Source organism: Castor canadensis, chromosome 2 (assembly GCF_047511655.1).
Source record: "Castor canadensis chromosome 2, mCasCan1.hap1v2, whole genome shotgun sequence".
NCBI lineage: Eukaryota > Metazoa > Chordata > Mammalia > Rodentia > Castoridae > Castor > Castor canadensis.
Window position 1 is genome coordinate 143,444,885 of NC_133387.1, and position 27,069 is coordinate 143,471,953.

At 35.4% G+C, this 27,069-nt stretch overlaps 1 protein-coding gene across 13 annotated transcripts in view; it reads right to left on the reverse strand.

Annotated features, from left to right (window-relative positions):
• Positions 1-27,069, reverse strand: part of Wdr72 (WD repeat domain 72) — a 238,977-nt gene that overhangs the window by 49,783 nt on the left and 162,125 nt on the right. For 5 of the 13 annotated variants that reach the window (XR_012445489.1, XM_074065982.1, XM_074065980.1 and 2 more), the window contains one exon: positions 8,352-8,386. The exons of the other annotated variants lie outside the window; for them this stretch is intronic. Coding sequence is in view for 4 of the 5 variants with exons in the window: in XM_074065982.1 (XP_073922083.1) it covers positions 8,352-8,386 (35 nt within the window). In the remaining variant the exon portion in view is untranslated. The remainder of the gene's footprint in view (positions 1-8,351; positions 8,387-27,069) is intronic. 13 annotated transcript variants of the gene reach the window in all.

Consider the following 27,069-nt stretch of genomic DNA (forward strand, 5'->3'; position numbering starts at 1 on the left):
GTTCTTTAAAATAGGGAATGACTTGTCAATAGAGAATGAACACCCTTGGGAGTCTCATTTAAGCTTTTCGGTTGCTTTTAGTAGGTGTCAGTGACTAAAATGTGCTTTTCTAAGGAATTTAACAGGAAATAATATAATGTTTTGACCCATTTCCAGCTTGAATCTTATCAACTAATTTTATTAATCCCAAAATAACCACTATGCATAATTCTGGAGTTATTCTTATTTGTGTTCTTCAAAAGAAAGAAAAAAGAAAGGAAGAAAGGAAAAAATGAAAGAGAAAGAAAAAGTAATGAGGAGAAAGAAGAGACATGCTCTATAATCAGTTTAAAAATATTTCTCTATCTTATTTTATGTATAATTCCCAATAGGGTTCACTCTCTCTAATATATTATACCCACTGTCCTTTGAGATTAGACCATTGTAATTTTCAAGTTCTGTTCCTTCCTTAGCATTTTAGAGTTGTGAGGTTGGATAGTGACGGCCATAAATGGCACTGTTCAAAATGCCTGGGAATTTTATTTGGATACATGAGGAAATTGCTATAGCAATTCAACTAAAAAGGGCTTCATCTAAAATTAATCATGAGTGTATTTCTATTTCTAAAAGCTAAATGTGCCATCAAGACCAAATATATCTCTCCCTCCAAAATTTAGGAACTGTACTCTATTTTTAAATGTTCTGAGAATAAAAACAAATATTTTTGTAGCTTTTATTCTGTCCAGAAACCAAATGCATAACACAAATAGAAAAATAGAAAACAAAGTAACTACAAAAAAATGTAATCAAAGTATAATGTAGTTTGACTTTGCTTAAATGTGTTAACATTAAGAGTACCCCCCTCCACAAAATGACTACATGTTTTGCCGTGTTCTGGCTCTATTTCCTCTTACCACCAAAGGGGCAAAAGTGGTTTGTCTCTCCCTAGAGACTTGTTTATTTCTCAATACCTAAATCCCTTATTATCCAAAGTACCTAGCACCTGGGTAATTCATACACTACCTGAATTCTCATTTCATGAGAATAAGAACTAGCATTTTAATAAATTCTCTAGGAAATTTCAATGTACATTCAAGTTTGAAAAGCCTTGCTTTAAAACAGACTTTTAACCATGTCTGCATTTTAGGGGTCACCTAAGGACCTCTGTAAAAATATAGATACCAGTACCCTACTGTAGACAAATTAATTCAGCAGTTCTGACAGTAGGGCTTAAGCACTTGTATTGTTTTAGAAACTGCCTAAATGATTCAAATGTGTATCCAGGGATGAGGCTTCCATTCCAGTCAAAGCTGGGTGACATAGTGTCTGTATCTAGGACAGCTCAATTAGTCAACAGGATATTTTTAGGTAAATACCATTATCATTTTATATTAAGAGCAAAAGATAAGTTAAAATTAATGTATATACACCTCATGCTAGTCCCTGCAGTAAGTTCTTTTCTATATACTGTCTTATTAATACTCAGAGCAGTATTATTTTTCCCACTTTACATGTAAGCAAACTGAGACTAAGAGGGGTAAAATACATTGAGCCACGTCAAACACCTCATTAGTAGCAGAACATCCAAAACCAACTGTGTTTGGTCATAGAGCCTATAATCTTAAGTCTTTGCTATATTCAGATTCAGGACTACTTTGTATATTGAATTTTTTGTAGCTTTTCTTAAACTATGGATTAGTTTTCTCTTTATTGCTACCTCTTGACACATACATTCTACTTAGTTCTTAGTTCTAGCTTTGGTTTGGATTCTAGAACGATAAGTTAATTTCACACATTTGTATCAATTAGAATCAACTGGATTGTTAAACCACAGGTTGCTGATTCAGTAGGTCTTGGATGTGGACCCAAGAATTTGTATTTCTAAGAAATTCCCAGGTGATGTTAAGGCTGTGGTCCAGGGACCAGAACCAGGATTTAAGAATCAGTAGGGCAGATTAATTGTAATGGATGCTATTATGTTACCCATCTTCAGTATAAGCTTCCTCAAATCATTTATGCAAATAGAAAAGCTAGGTGTGTATAAAACAGGGAAGAAGAAAGAGAAAGATAATGATATATAAATTGTGTTAATTAGAACGGAAAAATTCAAGTAAGGAGTGATTTTCTATCCCCTCCTGTAAATGTTTCCCAAGAGATAAATGGACTTGAGCATTCTTTTCTCTATAAAGCAAAAATTAGACTTGGTGTCTGATGAGAGGCAATGTAAGTATTCTAAAAGTCAAAGAAGCTTATATTATGACATTGCTTAGAAAATAAATGAGCAATGATGAACAATTTTAAGATCTTCTATGTTTTCTCTTCCCTAAGTAACTTAAATCGTATCAAGATATATTTAATTATTCCATGAAATGTTTTGCTTGAAGTTATAAATTACAGTGTCTGAAACAATAAAAGCAAGGGGATTTTGTGGAATTTATCTCAGTGATTTATGTGCTTAGTGCAAAACTGACAATTTTGGATATCCACTTTGTTTTCTCTCACTTTTGGAAAGAAATTTCCCACATAAAAGAATGATAGTTAAGAATATATCCTTAATTATCTGTGTTGGATGTTGGTCACATTGATTGAGAGAATGGTATTTACACAAATCAGTTTGGACCAAATCACATCTTTGGAGCTTTATAATTTTTAAAGTTAGCAAGTAGACTAATTTATTAAAGAGAAATTAGGCACAAAATAAGAAAATTTTTCAACAGTCTTTATTCCTGGCCTAAGTAAAGTTTAAAAGAAGTGAAATTTGCATCTTACATTTGTACAACTTCAGTGACACATACTTTGAGTTGTTAAAATAAACACAAGCAAGATCTGTCTGTTTAAAAAAAGGTATTGTTTTAAAAAATGATCATTAATACTCCCCCACACTACCACCACCCTCCAAGTTTGAGGCAAAGCTGTTTGCTAAATGATTAATCTGGCAATAGGAATGTCAGCTGGAACACCATTCTTCAGATTTTATTTTTATTTTTAATGTGAAATACTGTTCCTGCAGAAAGTTGGTAGGATGACATAGAGAGTCTGGGCTTGCCTATCACACTGATTACTTGATGTAATAGTAAGCAAGCTTAAGTGAACTGTGTGTCTTCAATCTTTCCAATCACTTAGGGATGGGCGTCAGAGCTCGCCATCCATCATCCCTGGCCTGAAACATACGGTGCATCAGCAATCTTGGGCTGACCTAAATGATAGTAAAAGCTGCTATGCTGTTCACAATAAGAAATTGTTGTTCACTGAATTACAGGTTTGTGATTAGATTGCTAACATGGCCAACTTGATGTATAAGTGAAGTGTCCAGGGAAGATATTCTTTAAGATCTTCTGAAGATTAATTTATACCCTTGAAAGGTAGACCAATCACAGAGTCAAAAAATATGTCAAGGTATTTTTCTTGTAACCAAGAAAGCTCAGCTGTTACAACAGTCATTAATTTATTTCTGTCACCTTTATCGACAACAGAATTTAATAAACAAGGTGTCTAATGGTTATCATCTTGGCATGGCTAGAATTGCCCAATATGATAATTTATTTAGGGACCAAATTTATATGGGGAAGAATTATACACAACTAGGAATATAAACCTGAAATGTCAGGTTCCTTACAATTTAAACTTCTACATTTAAAACCTTTTGTATCTGTTAGTCTAAAATTCCTAGTTGTGTATTATGCTCTCATATCTTAGAACCTCCTCTAAAGATATCATGCATATTACCTGGCGGGCATGCTAATGTTTTATTTCCTTTCCTAAGTTTAAAATACCTGAATTTCAAAGCCAACTTTAAGAAGTTATCTTGAGGGAAACTACATTGCTCTAAAATTAGAATGCTGGCAAAAGAACAAGGAGAATTGCCTTTGATTCTGGGTTCTGGGTCTAAATTTTCATACGGACATAAGTCATTTGGCTGTTTTTAGCATCAGTATCCACATTGCTCATTATAAGAACAATATTTGCTGGCCTATCCAGAGACTTGTCAAGGAGAATGGTATCTATTCCTTCAACATTTACTAAACACCCCTGTTTTCCTGTCACAGTGCTAAGTACATATAATAGTGAAGACACAGGTCTTGCTGATAGCTTAGTGGGAGAGACAGACAGAAAACTGGTAAGTGCAACAGTAGGCTAAGTATGCAGAAAAACCATTCTAAAATGAACATTCTGAGGGAGGGCCATAACTCAGATTCTGAGTCAACATATCTAGGGATGTATACCTGTCTAACATGTACTCCAGGTGATTCTAATGCAGGTGAGCCATGGCGAGCAGGAAATTTTTTTAAGTGCAGAGAAGTGCTCTGTACTATAGTGTTTAGAGGTAAAAAAACATTTGGCTTAATCCTACATGCCCAGAGTAGGCTTTGGGGAACTAAAAACTTCACAAGTATAATCTCGGCCCAAAGAAGGGAAGGCTGGACAGTGTCCCAGCAAGGGAACCACATGAGGAAGAAAGCACTCGGAAACCACAGGCAGCTGGTTTAGAAAGCTCAAGAGGCAAAGACAAGAGGTCCATTTTAAGAATTTCTTTTCAAACTAACAGCAGGAAATTTGTTTCTCCTTTTAATAATTTATATTTTGAACACATGTGCATGGAAAAAATGTATGAAAACTTTGAACAATTAAAAAGTCTCCCTTATGTCCTCTCTCCTGGCACCTGTTTTTATTTATTTTGTTTTGTTTTTGAAGGAAGGAGGACACCTTGTGTACCCTTCCAGAGGTATTAAATGTGGAAGAATTTACTAATATTTATAAGCATCTCTAGGTCAATATCTAAAAGAATAAAATATACTGTGCATTGCTTTTTTTGACCATATAGTTTAGATATTGAACCACATCTTCTAATATCTTCTGGAAACCACCAGGTACTCTATTATATACACATATCATGGTTTATATTACTGGCCACCTGCTGATGGACTATTAAGGATTTCTGATCTTTTTCTCTTATAAGTAATACTGTAAAGGATAAACCTGTTCCTACATCATTTTAATCATGTGCGTATATGTTGAAGTTGAAGAAATATAATTTTTGAGTCGGGGGTATTAACATTTAGCATGTTGGTAGATTTTGCCAACATGCTCTCCATTGAGGCCATGCTAATTCCCAATTTCACTTGCATGGTATAATTATGATGGCCTCTATTCTTTCCAAAAAAGGAATTTGACTTTTATCTCAAGACTATTTAGTAGTAACTTAGGAGTTTTAAGAGAAAGAATGCTCTAATTAGGATTTTATTTTGGAAAGCTATGTCCCACTGCAGTGTGGAGAATAGGTGGATTTGACTTGGAACCCCAGGAAGCAAAGTTAGAAGGCTCTGCAGCAGAAGAGGTAATCCAGTAGGTCAAGGATTCTTACTGAGCCAAACTCTGCTGAGCACTTCTACTGCATTATTTCATTTATTACTTAATATAGCATTAATTCAGTAGCTATTGTTATTATTACTGATTTAAAAAGATAGTGGCTCATAAGTTAATTACTTATTTAAGATCATGTATATGGCCGCGTGGTTGGCTATTTGTTGCTACATAATACATATTTGAGACAATCAACTTATAAAAGGAAAGAATTTATTTTGACTCACAGGTTTGGAGGTTTCAGTCTGTGGTCACTTGGACCCCTTACTTTTGGACTTGTTTTAAGGCAGGACATGATGGCATGTGATGAAGTAAAGCAAAAGAGTGGAAAAGGAAGGGGCTAGGGTCCCACTGTACCTTCAGTGTATGCCTCAGTGGACTTCCTACTAGGACCTACTTATTAAAGTTTCCACCAACTGAATAGCACCACTCTGAACAGCAAGACTATCACTTGGACCTCTGGGGAACACTTAAGTTCCAAACTATAGCAATGGCAAATCTGGGATTCAAGTCTAGGGAAATATTAGCTCGGCACAAGTGCCTTTAGCCACTATATACCCTGTTTGGGTTGGAGAGAATCGATACATTTGAGATTTATCAGAAGGAAAATTAGGAGAATTTGGTAACTGATTTAAAAGATCAGCATTATCTGCTGAGACTGGGTACTGGAAAGATTTACAGTTGGAAAGCAAGGGGTGGCAGTGAGAGGTGAGTTTGATTTCTAGATTGAGGTGCCAGGGGGAGGTAGAGTAGAGGAAGGAGCAATGTAAATAAGGTATCACCAGCATGTAGCCAGTGTGCTCAGAAAATCACCAGCACAGAAAGCTCACTTATGAAGCCACAAAAGAATAGGCCAATGATAGGGTAGTATGAAAGAGATTAAGAATGAATCAAGAGATAAGAAAAGACAACCAGAAGAAAATGTTACCCTCAAACCAAATTTTAAAAAAGTAACACAAATTCACTTTGAACTACTTTACAAATAAATAGCTAAAAGCCTCCCCTCTTCTTTTCTCATTTCTAGGAACTCTAATATATTGTGAAATTTATACTCATGAAATGTTCCCCGAACACAAGAAAAGAATGGTTACTAAAACATCTCCACCAATACTGTCTTGCAGGGGTGATAGTCCAGGGGAAAATCGCTTTCCCTAAGCCGGCTGAGAGTCCTGATACATTTCTTTAAAGCTCTAATAACCATGCAGAAAAGTGTCAAATTGAGGATTTAAAGGCAATGTGTGTAGTCCCAGGAGACAATCTGGGAGTGATTCCTATGTACCCGACATAACTCAGAAGCAGGAGAGTTGCACTCAGCAGCAAGGAGAATTCTCCTCCACCACCTGGTATAAATCTACAAAGAGCTTCCCAAAGGTTTATGTGAGCTGTGTGTCCAACACATGTTGGAAAATCTATCTCATTATATTTTCCCTATAAATCCTTCCAGGAGTCCGTTTGGTTTAAGGGGGACCTTCACATTTGGAATCAAGAAATGAGTATAGATTTTTTTGATACTGCCCAGACTGTGTAATATTCTGTTCAAACCACATATTTGGGGGTGGAGGAAGAATATGTGGGTGTTGTCAGTTAATTGATGGGTTCAGTATCAAGAAGTTCCAAGAGGCACTTTCCCCAATTCTCTCCTAAGAAACAATGAGCAAAAGATCTGTTTATCAAAGGGACTAAGTTCTCTAATGTGGCTGAACAATCTCTGCATCATCGTCAGTATGTGCTGTGACCTGGGGAGATGAGACTAATTTTCTTGTTCAGTTTATAGAATCAATCTTCTAAGTGATAAAGAACATCACTGATGTTAGCAAACCTACACCAAAATAGAAATTGCAATTGGACCAAAGTGTAGAATATAATCACATTCTTATGTACCTAACCTATCTCTATGGGAATAGGAGCCCTGGAATTATGTAAATAAAAGTGTATTATTATGATGATTTTCTGAAAAAAAGTCTAGTATATATAATTAATATTTAATTCAAATTAATAGCTAAATTTATAATAAATAGCTTTAAATTATTTAAACCAAAATTTATACCTTACAGATAAAAACAATTACTTCCAAGTTTTATTGGAATTATGTTAAATTCAATATCCCTCCATTCTATTGAGTTTTATTTTTAACATCAGTCATTCATTATTCTAAACATAAACATAGCCTCCTTAAATAGCAACAGGAAACTACTGATTAATTCAGGATATCACAAACATGATTGGATTATACGCATTTTCTTCTAAATTTATTTTAAGTAAGCTCTACTTAAACATTGTCCAATGAAGATCTGATTTTTTTAAAAGATGGTGACCTAAAATTTTTATATTAAACGTAGAAACTTTTTTTAACCACTTAATAGGTAAACCACATATGTTTGCATGTGTGAAAGTAGCAGCTTTAAAACATAATCCTTGAGTACCAAATCTTTTATTTTTGATGACCCTTAAAACATTCAGGATAGTGATATCAATGTCTCGGGAGTGGAAAATAGGGGTTTTATAAGCAATCTAATGCCCCAAACAGTAGCTTTGACTTTATAATAAGACACTGTTTGAACAACAATGACAGGGAATTAATGAGGTAGGCTGTTCCATCACTCAACAGACTGAGTGTGAATGTTTTTTCTTAAGTACTGTATAAAAACCTATTTTCCCATATGTCTACCAATGTTCTGTATTCTGGCTTCTGGAAAAACACTAAAGTGTTCCTCATTTTTACTAGGGTAGTCTCTAATCCGGTCTCCCATGCTAAGATATTTATTTTTTAAGGCTAAACATTCCCACTTTCTGCAGTCATTCATCAACATCACAGTTTTGGAAAGTCTCCCATCACTTTCTACTGTAATAGCACTTGTAATCATCCTGAGCAAGACTATAGACCTTTTCACTCAAACATCACAGAACTTTATGTGTAGGGATATTATTTCTAATGAGGTGAACTCTTAGCTTCTATCAAAGAAGACTTAGATTATAATTATATATAACTTGAACACACCATTGATACTTACAACTTTCTGTGGTCTTTTGCAGTTTAGAACAAAGGCTAGAAGAAAATTTTAATAATATATATTAGGACCGTAAGATAATGTTTTACTAACAAATTTGTCTGAGGGTAATTAGGAAAAATGAAAGAATTCAAGGCATTTAGGCATGAGTTCATGGAAAACATTAAACAAGGTGAAAGTTTTCTTTCCCTTATGATCTGTTCCTTTCTCTGCAGACTGGTCTAAGGTTTTGAATCAAATACAGCCAGTCCATGCCTGTCTTTATATACTCATTCTGGTCTACATCAAGTAGAAACTATATTGAGGCGCTACAGTCTCAGCTTCCAATACCTGAAACAGAAAATTTTCATTTTGACTCGAGTCACCACCATCACTGGTAATATTGGGGATGAGCAGAGTCAGAGAGTTATATGACCATCTGCTCATGTATCTGCTCTGTAGGTACAGGCTCTCTGAAAGGTAGTGGACAAAGCTGTGGGAGAAGGGAGCATCAGATAGGTACCCTGAGAAGTGGAGGTCTAGTAGCTAAAACACAGTTATTAAGTATAGAACCAAGACTTACATTGTCATAGAATAAAAAGTGTTTGCAATACACTTTTTCCAGTACTTTTTAAAATTAATTTATTTTAACCATGACAAAAAAGCTCTATATGTTTATTGGCACAATATGATGCTTTCAAAAACAAACACATTGTGGGATGGTTACATTGAGTTTAAAACATACATTTCCTCATATAATATCTCTTAGCAATTTTCAAGCACACAGTACATTGCTATTAGGTACAGTTATCACATTGTACAAAAGATCTCTAGAATTTATTTCTCCTATCTAACTAAAATTTCATATCCTTTGACCATGATCTCCTCCATCTTTCAACCCCCAGCCTACAGCCTAAGAATCACAATTCCACTCTATATTTCTATGACTTCTATCTTTTTAGATTCCACGTTTTAAAGAGACATTATGCAGTGCCTGTCTTATTTCACTTAGCATAATATCCTCCAGGCTCACGCATGTCATTGCAAATGAAAGGATTTCCTTCTTTTTTAAGGCTGAATTGTGTGTATATATCGCATTTTCTTCATCCATTTATCCACTGGTGGACACAGTTGAGTCCTTATCTGGGCTATTATGGATAATGCTGCATAGCTAATGGTGTGAAGATGTATCTTTGACATACTGATTTCATTGTCTTTTGATACATATATAGTAGTAGGATTAATGGATCATATGGTAGCTCTATTTTTAATTTTTTTGAAATTTGCTTTTTACAATGGCTGTACTAACTTACTTTCTCACCAACAGCATGTCAGGGTTCTATTTTCTTCCATATCCTCCCAGCACTTGTTTTTGTCTTTTTGGTAATAGATATTCTAATGGATGTGAAGTGGTATTTTTGTGGTTTTTATTTGCATTGTTGTATGATTAGTGGAAGGCACACACTTCCTCGAGGGTGGCTTGCAGCCAGTGACTGACTGATTCTTTGGTAAAAGATACCCATCTTTGTCACTCTCCATGCTGTTCTCCAGTGACTGTTCATCTGGAAAGGCACCTGACCTTCAAAGAAAGTCATCATCCAGCAGCAATTAGGGTTCTCTTCCTGAAGAATTTTATCACAAATAAAAAAATTTTTCACAAAATACAAATTTCTATCTTAATTGGAAGTCAAACTAAAGGAAAGAATTACTATGTTTCTCTGTCTCTCTCTGACAGAGTGCTCTATCACTTGAGCCACACATATTCAATCTTTTTTGCTTTAGTTTGTTTTTCAGATAGAGTCTCACTAACTTTTTGCCCTGGTTGTCCCTTAACCCTAATCCTCCAAATCTCTAACTCCTAAGAAGCTGGGATTGCAGGTGTGAACCAGCATGCCTGGCTGTTCATGTTATATTGAATGTCAACATTCTTACAGTTGGGATTGGGAAGAGGTAAGTAGCAAAAATTTCAATCAGGAAATTCTATCCCTCAGCCATAGCCATGCCACTCAACTCTGATAGCAAATGTTGATTGTCTGATTTTTGTCACATTCAATTATCTACAGATTTGCTTTTGTTCCTCTATACCAGGTCCCTCCTCTTGCCCAAATGAAACCCCTTAAATATGTATGTGACTGTGTGTATATTTCCTTTACTCCAAGATGTCATCACTTCTAAGATGCATGACCAATTTTGTAACAGTCATTAGGCAGAAGAAAATGCCACATGCGTTGTCCACATTTGATTTAAATTCAAAATGGCATATACTTATTCATATAACATATATCCTTTCTTTTCCAATATCCTAATAATGTTGGGGTCCAATCCTGCATGTATTTAGAGGCCAGGATTTTTCTGATTCATTTTGGTCATTTCCTTATTACAAATGTCATTTGATGAATTTCTTCTTGTAACTCTTGCTCATAATTTTAACTCCTTATCAACTTTAACATCAATTGTTTCACTTGAACTTTCTATTTATTTATGTCCTGGTTTTTATATTTGTCTTATATCTTTAGTTGATTCATATGTTCCAGAATATTGAACAGATGCTTGTGAAAGTTAGCAGAAACTATTTGGTCCTTTATAATGAATGCATAGATTATAGAGACCTCCCCGGATTGAAAATTTGATGATCTCCTGTAAAAGATTTACTCACTTCTGTATTTTTTTGGTTCATATCTCTTAAATTGTAGCAGGGAATCTTCTATATTTAAGGCAATATTCATTGTAGTTTTATAAAAGAAAGTAATACTCCTGAAGATATTTTAAGAGACAATTAAAAATACAAATCTGACTTAAAGTTTTACAATAAGTAGTGCTACTGATGCGAATAATTTACACTGAGATAGAAATGGAATGAAATGATTATTTCTATACATGGCTATGCTCAGGCATAGACAAAGATATTCATTCTTTGGGTGCCTAGCAAACTTTCTTTTCACATCAATTTAGACATTCATTCAACAAGTAATTAGTTATAGTCTAATATTGACAGACTTTGTCCTAGGTATGAGGAAAATAGAATGAATAAAATAGATAAAATCTTCCATTTCATTAAATTTATGTTCCTCAATTATGTGTGGCACCCAGATTTCTCAAATTGTGAAGAAACTCTTTATATATATATATAACTTATGTATATACATATATACACACATGTATATCAAAATAGAGATATACATGATATAACTTTAGGGTTTTTTTCCAATGCAACTATCTCTAAAGCACTTAATTTTCTCAAGACTTTTCCTAGAAAATATTTGCCAGCCATTCATCTGACAGTGGATTATCTATAAAGATCTCAAACAAGCGAACACAAAAAGAACAAATAATCAAATCAATAAATGGGCAATTGAACTAAATAGACACTTTTCAAAATGGTCAATAAATACATGAAAATATCCTTAACGACTTTAGCCATCAGGAAAATGCAAATCAAAACTGCACTGAGATTCCATCTCTCCCAAGTACAAATGGCTATCATTCAGAAAGCAAAAACCAATAAATGCGGATGAGGATATAAGGGAAAAAGAACCCTATGTACTATTGTTGGCTTGCAAAAATTATTCTAGCAACTATGAAAATCAGTATGGAGGTAAAACAAAAATAGTACTATCATATGATCCTGCTACCACACCTGGACATAACCTGAAGGAATCAAACACAGCACACATTAAAGATATCTGTTCACCTACATTTATCACAGCACTGTTCACAAGAACCAAGGATATGGAATCAGCCTAAGTGCCTATCAATTGATGAATGGATAAAGAAAATGTGGTATATAAATACATATACACGATAGAATATTTTTCACCCATTAAGAAGAACAAAATCATGTCCTTTGCAGGAAAGTGGATGGACCTGGAGGTCATCAAGTTAAGTGAAATAAGCCAGACTCAGAAAGACAAATATTGTGAGAACCTAACAGCCCCAAAACAAAACAAAACAAGAAGTGAAAGTAAAAGAGGGGCTATTAGGGAATAGAAAGGGGAGCAGGAGGAGGATGGAGGGGAGATAATTATGGATAAGAAGAGGGGGCAAATGCAAAGTAATCTATATACATTTTTCAAAATATCACAATGAAGTTCATTATTTTGTACAGTTATTATATGGTAATAAAAATATCTCTTCTAAAAAAAGTTCTAAAGAAAGCACTTTAGTGTTTACATATTAACTTTGAAATATTTCTTTCATTATATAATTTCTATAACAAATGACACGGAGTCCAAACCTTCTTATCATCCTAGATTTTTTCTCCTCCTTCTTCTATAAAACAAATTACCAAATTATCTTCCTTAGAAGATATCCTACATATTTTCTCTGTAGTTACACATGGGAAAATATATTTGGGGGTGGGGGTGGAATTCATAGGTGTTTTTGGCAGTGGTCCTAGGTATGGGTGAACAATGCGTGTGCCAAGTGAGAAAATATTTCAACAGACACTGCCCTAGGATGTATTCAAACAGATTTCTGAAAGTTAAACACAAGACATACAAATACAGTGAAAATTTATATATTCATACATGTGTATATACTATATATATATTATATACTTTAATAATAAATATTTCGAAAAGCAAAGTAAGGAACGGAGGAGTAGATTTGTTTTCACATAAGTACTAGGGTATCATATGTTCCAAACTCAGCAGAAAAATTGCTACTAATTATATTTGAAAACTTCCAAGTGAGTAAGGACTTTCATATGTCAATGTGGACTTAATCTTTGATGTTCATGAGAAATGATTCATGGCCAGTTTCAACAGTATGCCAAGAAGAAGCTTTACATCTGGGTCCTGACACTTTATGTGTTAGGATATGATCAATACTATTTGCTACATGCTCTGTCACTGAAAGAAAATTGTGATTGTTCTGCAAATAAAGTTTTAATGACTAACACAAACATCCCTATTTGTGAGAACCCTGTATAATCCCTAATTCAACTGTATTATCAGGTTAAAAAAAATCAACCTATAGGTTAAAAGTCTTAAAACATCACTACCTAAACAGCACAACCTTAGCTTCTGTATTTTTTAATGCAAACAGGTCATGTATTGTAGGAGGGAAGAGGCACTCAGTATCCTTGTCTGTAAAATGAATATAATAATTCCTAGATAAGGAGGGAAAAGATGATCAAAGTACATTATGTACATGCATGAAAATGTCACAATCTAACCCATTAATTTGTCCAATTAACACATGCCAATAAAACAGCATTCAACAAAAATTAAATTAGATAATGTGTGTAAGGCATACTGCATTTCAGGGTTGCCTCTATAGTTGGAGAATGGGAAAATAAGTTGAACTCAAGTATTGAACCCCTAATTGGATTAATGTAAACCTGTGCATCTTAACAGATGCAGTTAGTGCCATTACACAGAGATATTTAATTACTTATGTTAAGTCTGTGCAATCACTTAGCTTACTCTATTTTCTCAAAGGGTGAAACTAACAGCCAACAACTTATGCAGGACTGGAAGAAGACATCTTTGGGACCCAGTGAGAGAACTGGTTTCCCTATTCTACCGCCTTCCATATGGAGTCCATCTACCATATTAAGCTATATCTAACTTAATATGTGAAAACTTTCTAATACCTACAGTATGGCATATAAAACTATTCCTCTTCTCCATGATTGTACTCTACTTATACCTCTACAATAGCCTTTATGGCATTGTGTTACAGTTTATCAGGTGTCAAATCCTCACCTAGACTGTGTATAAAGGACTGTATGTTGAAGTGTGTTTGTCTGGGGCAAGTCAGCCAGTGTATGCTCACCTACATCTTTCAAGATAATCACACTTAAAAGGACTCCCAGCTGTTAGCATCTTTCACAGAGCCCCTGGGATCTCAGGAAGATGAACAGTTGGTGAGCTGTTGATAGTAAAATGAACTGCTGACAGTTGTTTTTTGTTGTTTTCTGTAAAGTACTATGTAAGTTAAACAGAATATAGTTATAGGGGATGGGGAAACTTTGCTATAGAACTCTAAGACTTGGCTGTCTCTAGGAATCACCACTGTTCATCTGACCTTGAAAAGAGTCACTGTTCCTTCCAAAAGACTAGAATGCTACTTGAAAGACCCAGGCTATTCAGAAGCATATTTTCCTCCTTTACTCAAGAAGTTTGGTCAGTGCATGACTCATAATTTTTTGGCTTTCATTTTCATCAGTGATGAAGAATTCCTGTAATGAAAAAAATCTCATTAAAGATTTGATTGCAAATTGAATGTGGTCCAGCACCTCTCCAAAGCTCATTTAAGATATTTGATATTTGAGAGAAAAAGACTGAATGGGCATGTTAACTATCCATTTACCTGCATGATTCCAAATTCTATATCAGTCCATCAAAATAAAATGTCTTGGTCCATTTTATCTCAGTTAATCAAAGACATGGCTTCTGAGCTATGATTTATTACCATGTCCTTTGATCTTATAGAAGGCTAATAAAAAAAAGTGCCAGGTTTAAGAGCTGGAACAAGATGAAAGCCTGAGAAGGAGGGGGTAAAGAAAAGCACTCTCCTTTTATATTTTGTCTAAACCTAGAGCCTCATAGCCCATCAAGTGGGATTTACAGGAATGTCTTCTGCTTTCCAAATATTTTAGTGTATGGTTCATTAGCCTCTGCAAAGACAAAACATAATACTGAAAAGAATTATTAAAAAGAATACCCAGAGAGATTAGAAAATATATTAAATGAGGAATACCAAGCCATCCCCCCGACCAAAAAAAAGCGGAAAGGGCCAGGTTGAATATTGTCTCATGTGTTAACTAACTGTGAGACCTTAAGCAAGTTACCAGGTCTCTCTGAGCCTCAGGTTTCTGGGCAAGAAACAAAGGGCTTAGAAACAAGGACCTTCAAATGATCAATGGTCCTATGTGTCCTTTTACCTGATACCACCCATACACCAAGTACTAAACCAATCTCAAGCACCCTTTGCACTCCCCAAAAGATGTTCAAAATCAATTAAGTATCAAATGCCTGTGAACAGAAAAATCAAGGAGTAGGAGCCAGCAGCTGGAGTCAGTGTGTAGTCCAAACTGGAACTGAGAACTCTGACAACTCTACACCCAAATTTCACCCTGTGTGACATAATGATCCATTCATCCCTGAAACTTTATCATGTGCTGTTAGACCCTTCAAGTGGTAGTGCTGCAGTGGACTGTGAAAGGCCAGTCTCATCTGAAATCACCCAAGATAGCTTTGTGTATGTCTACAGGCACCATTTGCCTAGTAACTGCCAATGATTGATGGAATTAACAGAGATAATCAATAATCTAGTACTCCTATACTTCAAGCATTTGAAGACATACATAAAAATCCGGCATAGTTTCTGCCAAAAATCTAAAACAAAATGAGGCATGACTAAAATAATAATTTCATTTTTAAAAAGCATTTCTCCAAGAGACTTAAGCACTTTCAAACCTTAAGGGGACACTAAAACACATCTATGTATGGTTATATGACATGAAGAATGTGGAGGAAAATCTCCCTTTTTACAAAAAGTTTTGAAGTAGGAAATTTTAGTGGAAAGAATCGTGTGTGTTTCTAGGAAATCTCATCATGACCTCAGTGTAATAGCCATTTGCCAAAGAGCCCTGCACTGAGTCTATGCCAGGGAGTGTTATTGAAAAAGGACTGCTCCAACGACTTCCTGGAATGCCTCTCTGTGTAAGTCAGCAGTTTGCCTGGCACAAGCTGGGCACTGAATTGAGGCACGGCATGTTAGGAGACCACTGGGAAGTGTGAGGACACATTTGTGGTGATACAGTTTGTGATTTATGATGTGAGCAAAAGACAACAGTTCACGTTATCCAAATCACAACATAAACCTTTTTTTATGCATAAAAGTAACCACTGAAAGAACTGGAGTAGTCAGGCAAACATTTATTACAGTGCCATAAATTTGTACAGGGTGCTCAGGTGTGTACAGAAGAAAAGACAAAGCTCTTGTCCTGCTGACCCTGTCTGACAGATTTAAAACTGCATTCCAGGGAATGTCAACAATTCTCAGAGATAACTGTACAGTGGTCTGATTCAAATTTTATTATCAAACTATATATTCTAGCTCTCGTTAAAGAAATGTGATTGTAAAATAAAAAATTTTAAACTAATTAATAAGATTGAAAACCATAACACATTGATTGATAATGCCAAATAATTGTTTTTGCTCAGGTCCAATATCAATCTGTTTTCTAGTTTATAAAGTTCATCATTGATTAGAGAAGGCATTATGTATATATGCTTAATGTTTAGTTCAAAGCAGTTTTTCTCATGCAAAATTCTATAAGCAAGTGCTCTGCTTTCCAGGATCAATCAGAATTTTTTCACTTTAATGTGTGCAAAGCTATTTATCAAAATGAATTTGATGCTGAGATCAAAAGTTTATGACTGTCATCCATGTCTATTAATTTCAAATCTCATACTTCATTGAAATGTCCTTGATCTCAGTGTTTAGCTATATAAATGATTATAAATGTATAATTATAAGCTTAACAAATAAGACATAATATGTTGTTGGTTGTTTCATTTTTATAAAAGGTTCAGATGCTTATAAGAGTTTCAAAACTCATCGTTGAGTGCAATGGCTCACACTTGTAATCCCAGCTACTCAGGAGGTAGAGATCAGGAAGATTGTGGTTTGAGACCAGCTTGGGCAAAAAGTTAGCAAGACCCCATCTCAACAAAAAAGCTAGACTGCCATCCAGGTGGGAACAAACAAAAAAATGGGAGACCCTAACAGAAAATTAACTTAAGCAGAAAGGGCTGGAGGTGCAGCTCAAGTGCTAGTGTTCCTGCTTAGCAAGCATGAGGCCCTGAGTTCAACAAAAAATGTTTAAAACATTCTCAAATAATGTGAATTCGGAAGAGTAAGCATTGGGAAAGAAGAGGACAGGAAAAGTCAGATGGTATTTTGTACAACTAGGAAGAGAAACCTGCCAATTGTAATAAAGAATCTCTTCACCCTCTTCATACAGTTGTCATATATGGAGCATCCAAGGGCATTTTACCATTAGTTATCACTGTACTACAGTTTCATCCTTTCATTTTTCAGTACCTTTTATACTTGTGATTTATACATACAGAATAACCAGAAAGATTCCAGAGCAGACAGAACTCAGGAAAGCGAACTTGCTGATGAAGTCCAGCTGTGTAATGGTGTTATGGGACACGTGGTTTTCCAGCAAAAGATCCTGCACTTTCTACACATGGACTTCCTCCAGGGCTGCCCTGCTTTCTTAAGCCACCTCATGGTGGAATCTTATCCTCTGTAATGTTTTGGAGAAAGCTGAGGGTGGCGCCTGCACAATTTGATTTGGTGTAAAAATACACACCAAATCTGATTTCTGTTACATTAAAGCGTTCTCTGACAAAATATACAGAACAAGAAATGAAGTGAATTGTGTTTTAGAAATATATTGCAAGCTTGTTTCCCCGAATACCTGACCACTAATTTTAAAAAATGGATCAAAACCCATTTCAACTGAATATTAAATAGATGATTTAATGGTCAAGTTAAGATACATTTTAAATGCTAAGTATAAAAATGATTTGTGTTTGCTTACTGGAAATATTTGTAATACAAGCCAACATATAAAATAAACTAATATTTAAAGCAAATTTACTGTGAAAGAAATGAAATGACTATCTTCAATTTAAAAATACACTACATTCATCAAACTACATTTTTGATTAATAGTTGGCTTTTATAATGTTAATATCATAACAATGGATTGCCATTAACAAGTAAAAATAGTTTAACTCATTTTTAAAATGTGTAATATATTTTCTCTTAAAATGAGCCATTGGAAATATAAAAATGGCAATATTATCCTAGAAAAAGGCTCAAATTTATCAAGAATGAAATACATCATTTTTCACAAATAAATGAGGCTACTCTCTTATAAATTCCATTCTTTACATTATTCCCATGAAACAGAATGATTTACAGAACAGAATCTGGGATTGGCTTATAGGTACATGCAACGTAGGCTAATGTCATTATTCCAACAAATCACCTAAGTCTAGTGTTCTTTAATTTTCCTCTCAACAAAATGAGCAAAGAATGACTTCAATTGATATCTGAAAAATTAAAGAAAGAGATGTTAAAGCCTTTGAAGAGTGAAAAGATATGCTACTCTTTTGAAAATAGTTCACTAACTTTTTTAAGTACCTGAAAATAATGTTAGAATACATCCTTTGGGGTCCTAAAATTTTCATGTCTTTAAAATATTTTCAATAGATGTTAACTACTTTGAAGGGCTTGAAATATGCAATCTTTAGGAAAATTCTAACCACTTACATGTACCTGCCAACACAAACACATCATGGTGTCTAAGAACCACTGACACCATAGAGATTCCCTGACATTTTTACCACAGAAAGACCAATGCCAAACTTTCATTTTCTTCTAATATGATGAGAATCTCAGACATAAGGCAATGGGTGTAGTATCAATCCACACAGGTGAGTAGGCAATTCTGTACTGCTTTACAGGTATTTTACCATCACCTTCTGAAACAGCTCCACAGTGCAGGGTATGTCATATAAAAATAAATGATACTGCCAATCTCAGGAGTTTGAAAGAAACATAAATCAATGGCATAAGGAAAGAAAGTGAGGTAATGATTCTGGAATTAAGTAGATGGATTGAAGAAATGGATCATGAGGTTGAATCCTTGAAATTATTCATTAGACATTAATATAAAAACATGGAAAATCACATTTCAATGTTACCTTGCTTTGCTAAATTCTATTCATTAAATCAAGACGTTTTTAAGTGGTAAAGAAAATAACATAGCCTGTTCCTGGAAAATGTCTAATAGCAAACACTTAAGAAGCTTGGTCTTATTTAATGTTTTAATTAAGGATTTCTAAAAAGGAGGTTAATAATGTCTACATAGGTCCACAAAAAAAAGGAAAAAAAGCATGAATGTGAATCCTGTCACCAAATGGTAAACAACACAAATGAGTCCAAGTGAGATGAGGAAACAAACCATATGATTAATATACAGAAATTGGAAAACATTTCAGAACTGATTTTTAAATAAATGGGAGATTGAGATAATGACCAGACAGAGAAAGAGAACTTCAAATTGGCCCCAAGGTCCACACAACTCAGAAGGTGTGAGTAAGGAGAACTGAACTCTGATGATGATAAAAGGTATTTGGTGACATTTGGCCTAAAAGCTAGGAGACAACATTTCTCCCTTTTACATAATATGAGCAAAATATCTTTCTTTGTTTGGGACATAAAGTGCCCATGTTCCATCTAAGTAACCTATGTTCATAAAGAGAGAAAAACATCTTATTAGGAAATAAAAAGTTATGAGAGTAAGTACTGATTTACAAGTAAAATATCCCAGAAAGAAACCTGACAAAATTTGGACACTGGGCTTCTCTGTATCTCCTGCTTCTTTTCACTAGAAATGTGCTATGTGCTATTTGTCCTTTTTTTTTTGTTACTGGAGTTTGAACTCAGGGCTTACACCTTCAGCCACTACACCAGCCCCTTCTTTGTGTTAGGTATTTTTGAGAGAGGGTCTCCTGAACTATTTGCTTCTGCTAGCTTTGAACCATGATCCTCCTGACCTCTGCTCCTGACTAGCTAGGATTATAGATGTATGAAGCACTGGCGCCTAGCCCATTTGTCTTAAAACAATTTTTAATTGCTCTCTGCATCTAATTGACTCAAGGTGTCTCACTTTTTGAATCTTGCTTAGAATGTTTCATCTTCTCTACCTTCCCACACTGAACCCAACCCTATGTCCTGATCAGGCCACCTTGGCCTGCCTTTGTATCTTCCTTGTGACATTTCCTATGTTTGAAATACCTTTTTCACACCACACTCTTTCCCAGTGGTGTCAGGTGGATCTTTGCAGAAGCAGATGTTAGATGGAGTTGGAAATGTAGAGGCTTAGTGGGAAGTAACACCTGTGAAAGAACAAAGGGCAAAGCAGGATTGGGCAAGAGAAGCCCTACTCACCATGCAGATCTGCCAAGGTTTCTACCAGCCTAATGGAAACTCCAGAGCAAAGGGCCTATTAAAGGAGGGCCTCATAGGCTGAAAATGGCTAGGCCCTTGTGGTGCCATACCACCTTACTTAGCCATTGTCTTGAGAAGAGTGTGATCTCTCTCCCATTTCTGGGACAGATCCTGCAAATGATCATAGCTGGAAGTTGCCAGTGCATCACCCCTCCTTACAGTGGGCAAGCAATCCTGTCCTGCAGAGGAATGTGAGCAGTGTTTGGTCCACGTTGGCCACACCATGATTCTCCAGAGACTTGTAAATGTCTACTACTGTATGACCCTCTAAAAGTGATTCCCCTGGCAATCAGAGGCTGTCTATGCCTCTGCAGCAATGTAAACTGTAGTATCTCATACCACACTGTGTCCTCATGTTTACAACTCTGCTTTTTTGATTTATCTTTTTTTCAACATAAGCACAGGTTTTATTCAAGAGAAGAAACCTGCAGAGGGGCTCTCCAGTGAACACTATAATCTACTGCCACTTACAGACGGGGGTTAGATATAGGAGGTTGATGGAGAAGTACCAGGAAGGTGGCTGGTGGTTATCTAAGGAAGATAAGCAGTGGTGAGGTCAGATGGGCAAGAGGCAATGTTTGTTATTCTTTGGGGCCTGATGGGAAGTTTCTAGTAAATCACCTGTGATGGGGAAGGAGTCTGGTCCTAACGTAGCTGTCTTATGTTCACCCCAACACATTCCTACCTTTTGATATATCTATATACATATGCATATATGTGTGTGTGTATACATATATATATATTTGGAAAAGGGATGATGATAACCCATTAACTGCTTCCTGCTGGGTCAGGGCATTGAGGTTTCTTAGGGGGAGAGGGTATTGGCAGGGTCTTTTTTGCTTTAGATGAGTATAGCAGGACCTTGGAAGAACAGAATCAAGTTGATCTACTTTTGGGTAGGGTCCTGGACAAAAGCCTGGTACCTCTGGGAAACAAAGGGAGAAAGTATTTGCAAAAGACAAGGTCTGATAGTAATCAGAATGAAGAAAAAATAAGGGGTCCCAAGAGAGGCAGCACCCATGGCATCCACTTAGCCCAGGCAGATCACTGTTCCCAGCTATCCAATTTGTTTCTTTTTTCTTTCTTGGAAATACTAAGGTTTGAACCTGAAGCCTCATGCTTGCAAGGCAGATGCTCTACCACTTGAGCCACTCCACCAGCTATGCCATTTTTCTAAAAGGCAGAAACCACATCAAATTCTTCCCAGATTTCTAGTGCATAGCTTGGGAAAGACAGGGCTTAACATATATTCAAAAGAGGTAGACAGATTCAAAATACAGATAGTGGACGGCTGGATAGATGGACAGATAGATGAATGGATTTACCAGCTGGATGACCAATCACACTAGTTATTCAGAAATATAGCTAAGAGATATCAAAGGATATATGTGGTATACCACATATATGTCAAGGAAATTATGAAGTTCTCAATAAACAATTTTAATATGCTTAAAATATTAATGAACTGCTGAACTTTAAGAATACAATGTACACAAAATTAGGATGTACTAAACCAAAGTTTTGAAATTATGTTCTCAATCATAAATCCAATCTTAATCATAATAAATTACATGAACCCATCTATATAAATTTTTCTACTCATTCTCTTCCAATTTTCTCTTTTAATTTATATACTGGGAAATACTTCACCTAACTTTTAAATTCAACAATGTAGCATATTTGTTCTATATCATAAAAAATTAATTGTTATAAATTGTGAAACTTTATTTGATGACTTTTCAGGAAATATTTAGTAGTTCAGTAATACCAGCCTTTATTTAATTGGCCAAAATTTTATCTGTGCTAACCTTGAATCTGGAGTTTGATGTCATAGAGATGGCAATGAGAAAACAGGAAAAGAAGTTCTTTTTCTGATGGAGGAGGCAGAGCTGCAATCGGGTTGGTTATACCACAGCCTGGGAAGTGTTATCGTTGAAGGATATAATACAGAAGGAAGGAGTAAATATGGGAGAAGGTAAGAAAGGGACTTCTTGAGTTAGTTGGGGGTTACTATTTGGTTTTACTTTCCTATGCACTTTTAAAAGGGATGAAGGACTAAAACAGAGAGGATTCAGAAAGTCTAGAAGCCCTTTCCCTAAGGCAGTGGTTCTTGGCAGGTTTGGTTTTACCCCCTAGAGACAACCGTGGTAGCTGCCGAGCTGAGAGATGTTTAGGTTTCCAATGATTATGTAGATACTTGTTGGCATTTTGTGAAAGGGCACCAGACTTGCCAGGTGTCCTATAATGCTCAAGAAAGACCTTCACAATGAACAGATATCTTGCTATATCACATGGATGGAAATTCCATGACACTGGAAATTCATAGAAGGGAAGGCCTGTATATAGTTTCTTGAACCTAGAACTTCTTTGTTTTACATATAAATACATACAACTCTTTTAAGGCTTTTAATATAATCTGAATTTTCTAAGCAGGTCAAAAATGACCATAGTTTGCTGCTATTGTCCATAACTTTACCATGGAAACCCATTTTGGATACCTATGCCTCTGACAGGCATAGACTCTGATTATAGAGACTGATTTAGACTCTGTGGGAGTCTAAATCAGTAGGTATTGTCTCAGCAGTGGCATGTACCTGTGTCAGAATTTTGTTATATTTTTAGAATAGTAATGCCTAGTCTTTTAGCATATTATTTTGTTAGAACCATTTACTGTTTATTTTTCATTTAAATAATTACATAAATAATTTATGTAGCTAGGTTATATTACTTATGAATTTCATTTTAGGATAATAAAGGGGTATTACAAAATATTGGTTAGGACTAAGAACTACTGCAATGATTTATTTTCTCAAATTTCAAGACCAATCTCACTCTAATGAGAAGAAACATAACAGGCTGAAAGAGCCTCCACATAGACAATGTTCTTATGTATATTCAGCTACCAATGAGTGCTTTTATGAGTGCTGGCTGACCAGGGACAGGTGTTCCTGTAGAGATATAAATAAATAGTTTATGCTCAGGAGAGGCAGTAAAAGCAAAAAAAAAAAGCAACAATTCTTCTCTGAACTAGTTGTCTTCATTTCTTGCAGCTTATTCTCAGAGGTTGAAAATTTTTGCCTTGTTTTTTGCCTTCAAATATCAGTCAGCATTAACTTTTTCCTAGTGGGTCTTTAAATAGATAAAGTGTTCTTAAACCTAATAGATAAATTTGAAGAAATGCCCTGGATTTTCACTTCGAAGAAAACAATCATCCCTATAATGCCCATTTCCATTCTCTTTTTAACTACAAGTTATTAATCTGTTAATTGGCATTTCTTCCATTTCTGCCTTGGATCAGAGTTCTTGATACATGTCTTTCACTGTCATATATTAGTCATCTGCTCACTCAGGCAAAAAAATTTAAAGAGTCCTCATCATGCACCATGGGATGCATTTGCTGTTAGGAGCATGAGATTAGTTAAGTTCCAACTTTTGTCATCAAGGAGTTCAGAGTGGGTCAGAAAGAAAGGCAAATAAACAATTAGAAAGCCTGGTAATATATACTAGTTTAGAAGGACGTTACCAGGACTGTAGAAAGTGAGATAATAAAAAAATCTCAGCACCTAACATTGAACCTTAGATGTAGTAAATACCTAATAAGTGATGCTTTCAAGTTTTTCAAATTGTTCCAAGGTTGAAAATTGGGCAGATACACTGAAGAGTTAAAATGGAAAGATAAGGATCTAGCCAGCAAGACAATCAACATTCTGATGGGAATGGGTTGTTCCAAGGGCATAGAGACAAATGCATAATTTTTCCTTCAGCTACCACTTCTCTTGCAATTTCCATGTGCTAGATACTGGGTATCTAGCTGAGAATCTTGGCTGAGAATACAAAGATCACTAAATCACTGCTTTTGCAATTAAAGAACTTATTTTTCAATTATACTAAAATCATGTTCAGAGTTGAAATGCATTTGTATATTGGCTGACAGAATTGAACTTGATGGAGAAACTAATGTCACACTAAATCTCAGACTCAGAAATAGGGATGGAGTCGTCAGGCAGAAGGCTGACCCAGGTTGCCCAGACAGTGAAGAAGGCTCTATGGCTGTAAAATAAGGGTTACCGGTTAGAAGAGATCAGGAATGAGCCATAAGTCCCTAGAAAGGTAGATGATGACAGCATGGGATATGAGTCCAAATATAGGGGAAGCTGTGTTTGAGGCAGAACTCCCTTGAATACTTGAGAACCCATATATAAACAAGGATAAAGAGGAATTTTAGGCAAGGGTAGGGGGTTTCTAATACCAAACTGAAAGCAGATCATAACAAAATGAGTAGTGAAATACCAAATAATTAACCATTAGAAAACAAACACTTCTGGAGGGTTACAAACTAGAATCTCCTTAAATTTTTATAAGTCTGCTGGGTGTACAGTGCACTACCTGAGAATGACAATTCTTGAAAAACACATATGTCAGTGTATATTAGTACAGCTGCTAACAAACAGCAATCAGCTGATTTTCCTCATCCCCTCTGTTTCTTACTAATTGGGAGTCAGCTGAATCTTCAGTACAAACTATCCCACTGTCCATCCATTTATTCACCCACTCAATAAAGACTTATTACCAGCTACTGTGCTAGGAAGAAAAAAGATAAATAGACCAGATCCCTGTCCTTGAAGGGTCAGTGTCAGGAGGCCAGTCTCAGCTTGGGAGAACAATAGCACAAGACACATTGATTTCAGCGACAGAATCTAGATCACTTTTTCTTTGTCAATAAATTTAAATGGGTTGTAGATAATAATCAATAAAGTGGTGCCTGCACACCGTTACCAAGGAAATATTTAACTCTATTCCTTAACACTACTATCTCTGCGCACTTCAGCAAGGTTGCCATTCTGACTGTTCAGGAGGAAAAAAGGAGGATGAAACACTCTAGCTCTTCATATGCCAAGATGAAAATCATCAATCTCAATCTCTGTGAGAAATGAAATGACTTTTGGAAAAAGAACAGTGAACTCTATCAGTCTTTCTAAGGCAATGCAATCTTTAAGATGATACAGAGAGGGCAGAAACAGTGGAGAAGTTCAGAATTTATGTGTATAGAAGGGAAATGATGAAGCTTCTCCATCAGTTTTGTAAGGAGCTAAAAATAAGACAGCACATACATTAGACCCAAATCACTACAGTGGTTTTTGAAAGCATGAAATGCATGCTAGGCACAAAGTAATTTATTTGCTTATCATATATCAATTAATCTGCAGCTCACACATGGATATCTTGATATTTAAATAAGACGTCTATGAGATAGTCTATAAACATGAAGTTTTATATTCCTTCTCTCCCTCCTTCATTTCCAATGCTTATCCCTTTAGACTAATATGTATATGTTAAACATTTTATATTTCTAGCATTTACTAGTTGGTATTTCTAATTCAAGGAGAAAAACTCTTCAGGTTTTAATCACTAAAACTTATATAACTATAAATTCATAATTCAAGTAAAACTTAGTACTAAGTATATCTTTAGTGGGGTAACTTACAACACTACACTCAAAGCTTTGCAGAGATTAAGTATTCAATGTTTATTAACTGGTTTCTTTTAGAGAATTTTTTTCTGCCTTGCTAAGTATCTGAGGTTTTGCTGCTTTCTAATACCCAACTTGGGTACTATTTACCTTTCTAGGTAGGTATTTACTTGATAAATACTTGCAGAATTAAGAAATAGTGAAGAGAATTGTGGATAATTGGGGGGCAATGCCATGTAGTGATGAAGAACTGACATTCAGAAGCCAGACTGCATAAGTGTGATTCTTGGTTGTGTCACTTATTAGCAATAAGATTTTAGACAATTACTTTACTTTTTCCTTTCTTCTTTTCTTTTTTGAAGGGAGAAGCATACCAATGCCATGTAGTGATGAAGAACTGACATTCAGAAGCCAGACTGCGTTAAGTGTGATTCTTGGTTGTGTCACTTATTAGCAATAAGATTTTAGACAATTACTTTACTTTTTCCTTTCTTCTTTTCTTTTTTGAAGGGAGAAGCATACATGGGAAAGGGTATAATAATTTTTATAACTTTTAAAACATATTAATTGTACACATTAATGGAATGAACTGAGATGTGTATAGCATTCATTGAACATATCTGTCCACCCTTGGATCCTAGGATCTTTCATGTTGAGTTGACTTGGTTTTTGTTTTTAGAGAACATGGTAACTACATCTGGCTTATCTCATTTAACATGATATCCTCAAGTTCTATCTATTTCTTAGCATATGAGCAGATTTGATTCTTCCTTCTGGCTGAATAATATTACATTGTGTGTATATTCTATATCATCCTTATCACTTCATCTGTTGATGGGCACCTAGGCTGATTCCATATCTTAGGTATTGTGAACAGTATCACAATAAAATGGGAACGCAGCTCTTTCATGTCATATACCCAGGAGCAGGAAACCTAGATCATATGGTAGTCCTAGTTTTCACTTTTTGAGGAACTTCCATACTGTCTTCCATAGTGGCTGTACTAATTTAAATTTCCACTGACCGTGTACAAGTTCCATTTCTCTCCCTATCTTCATGAGTATTTCTTTTGTTTTTTGGTAATGGCCATTCTAGCTCACATGAAAGGGTATCTCATTGTAGTTTTAATTTACATTTCTCTGATGTTTATGAATATTGAGCATTTTGCATACATTTATTGACTATAATTTTGATGGGGAGCTTTCACTTGCTAGGCAGGGGCTCTAC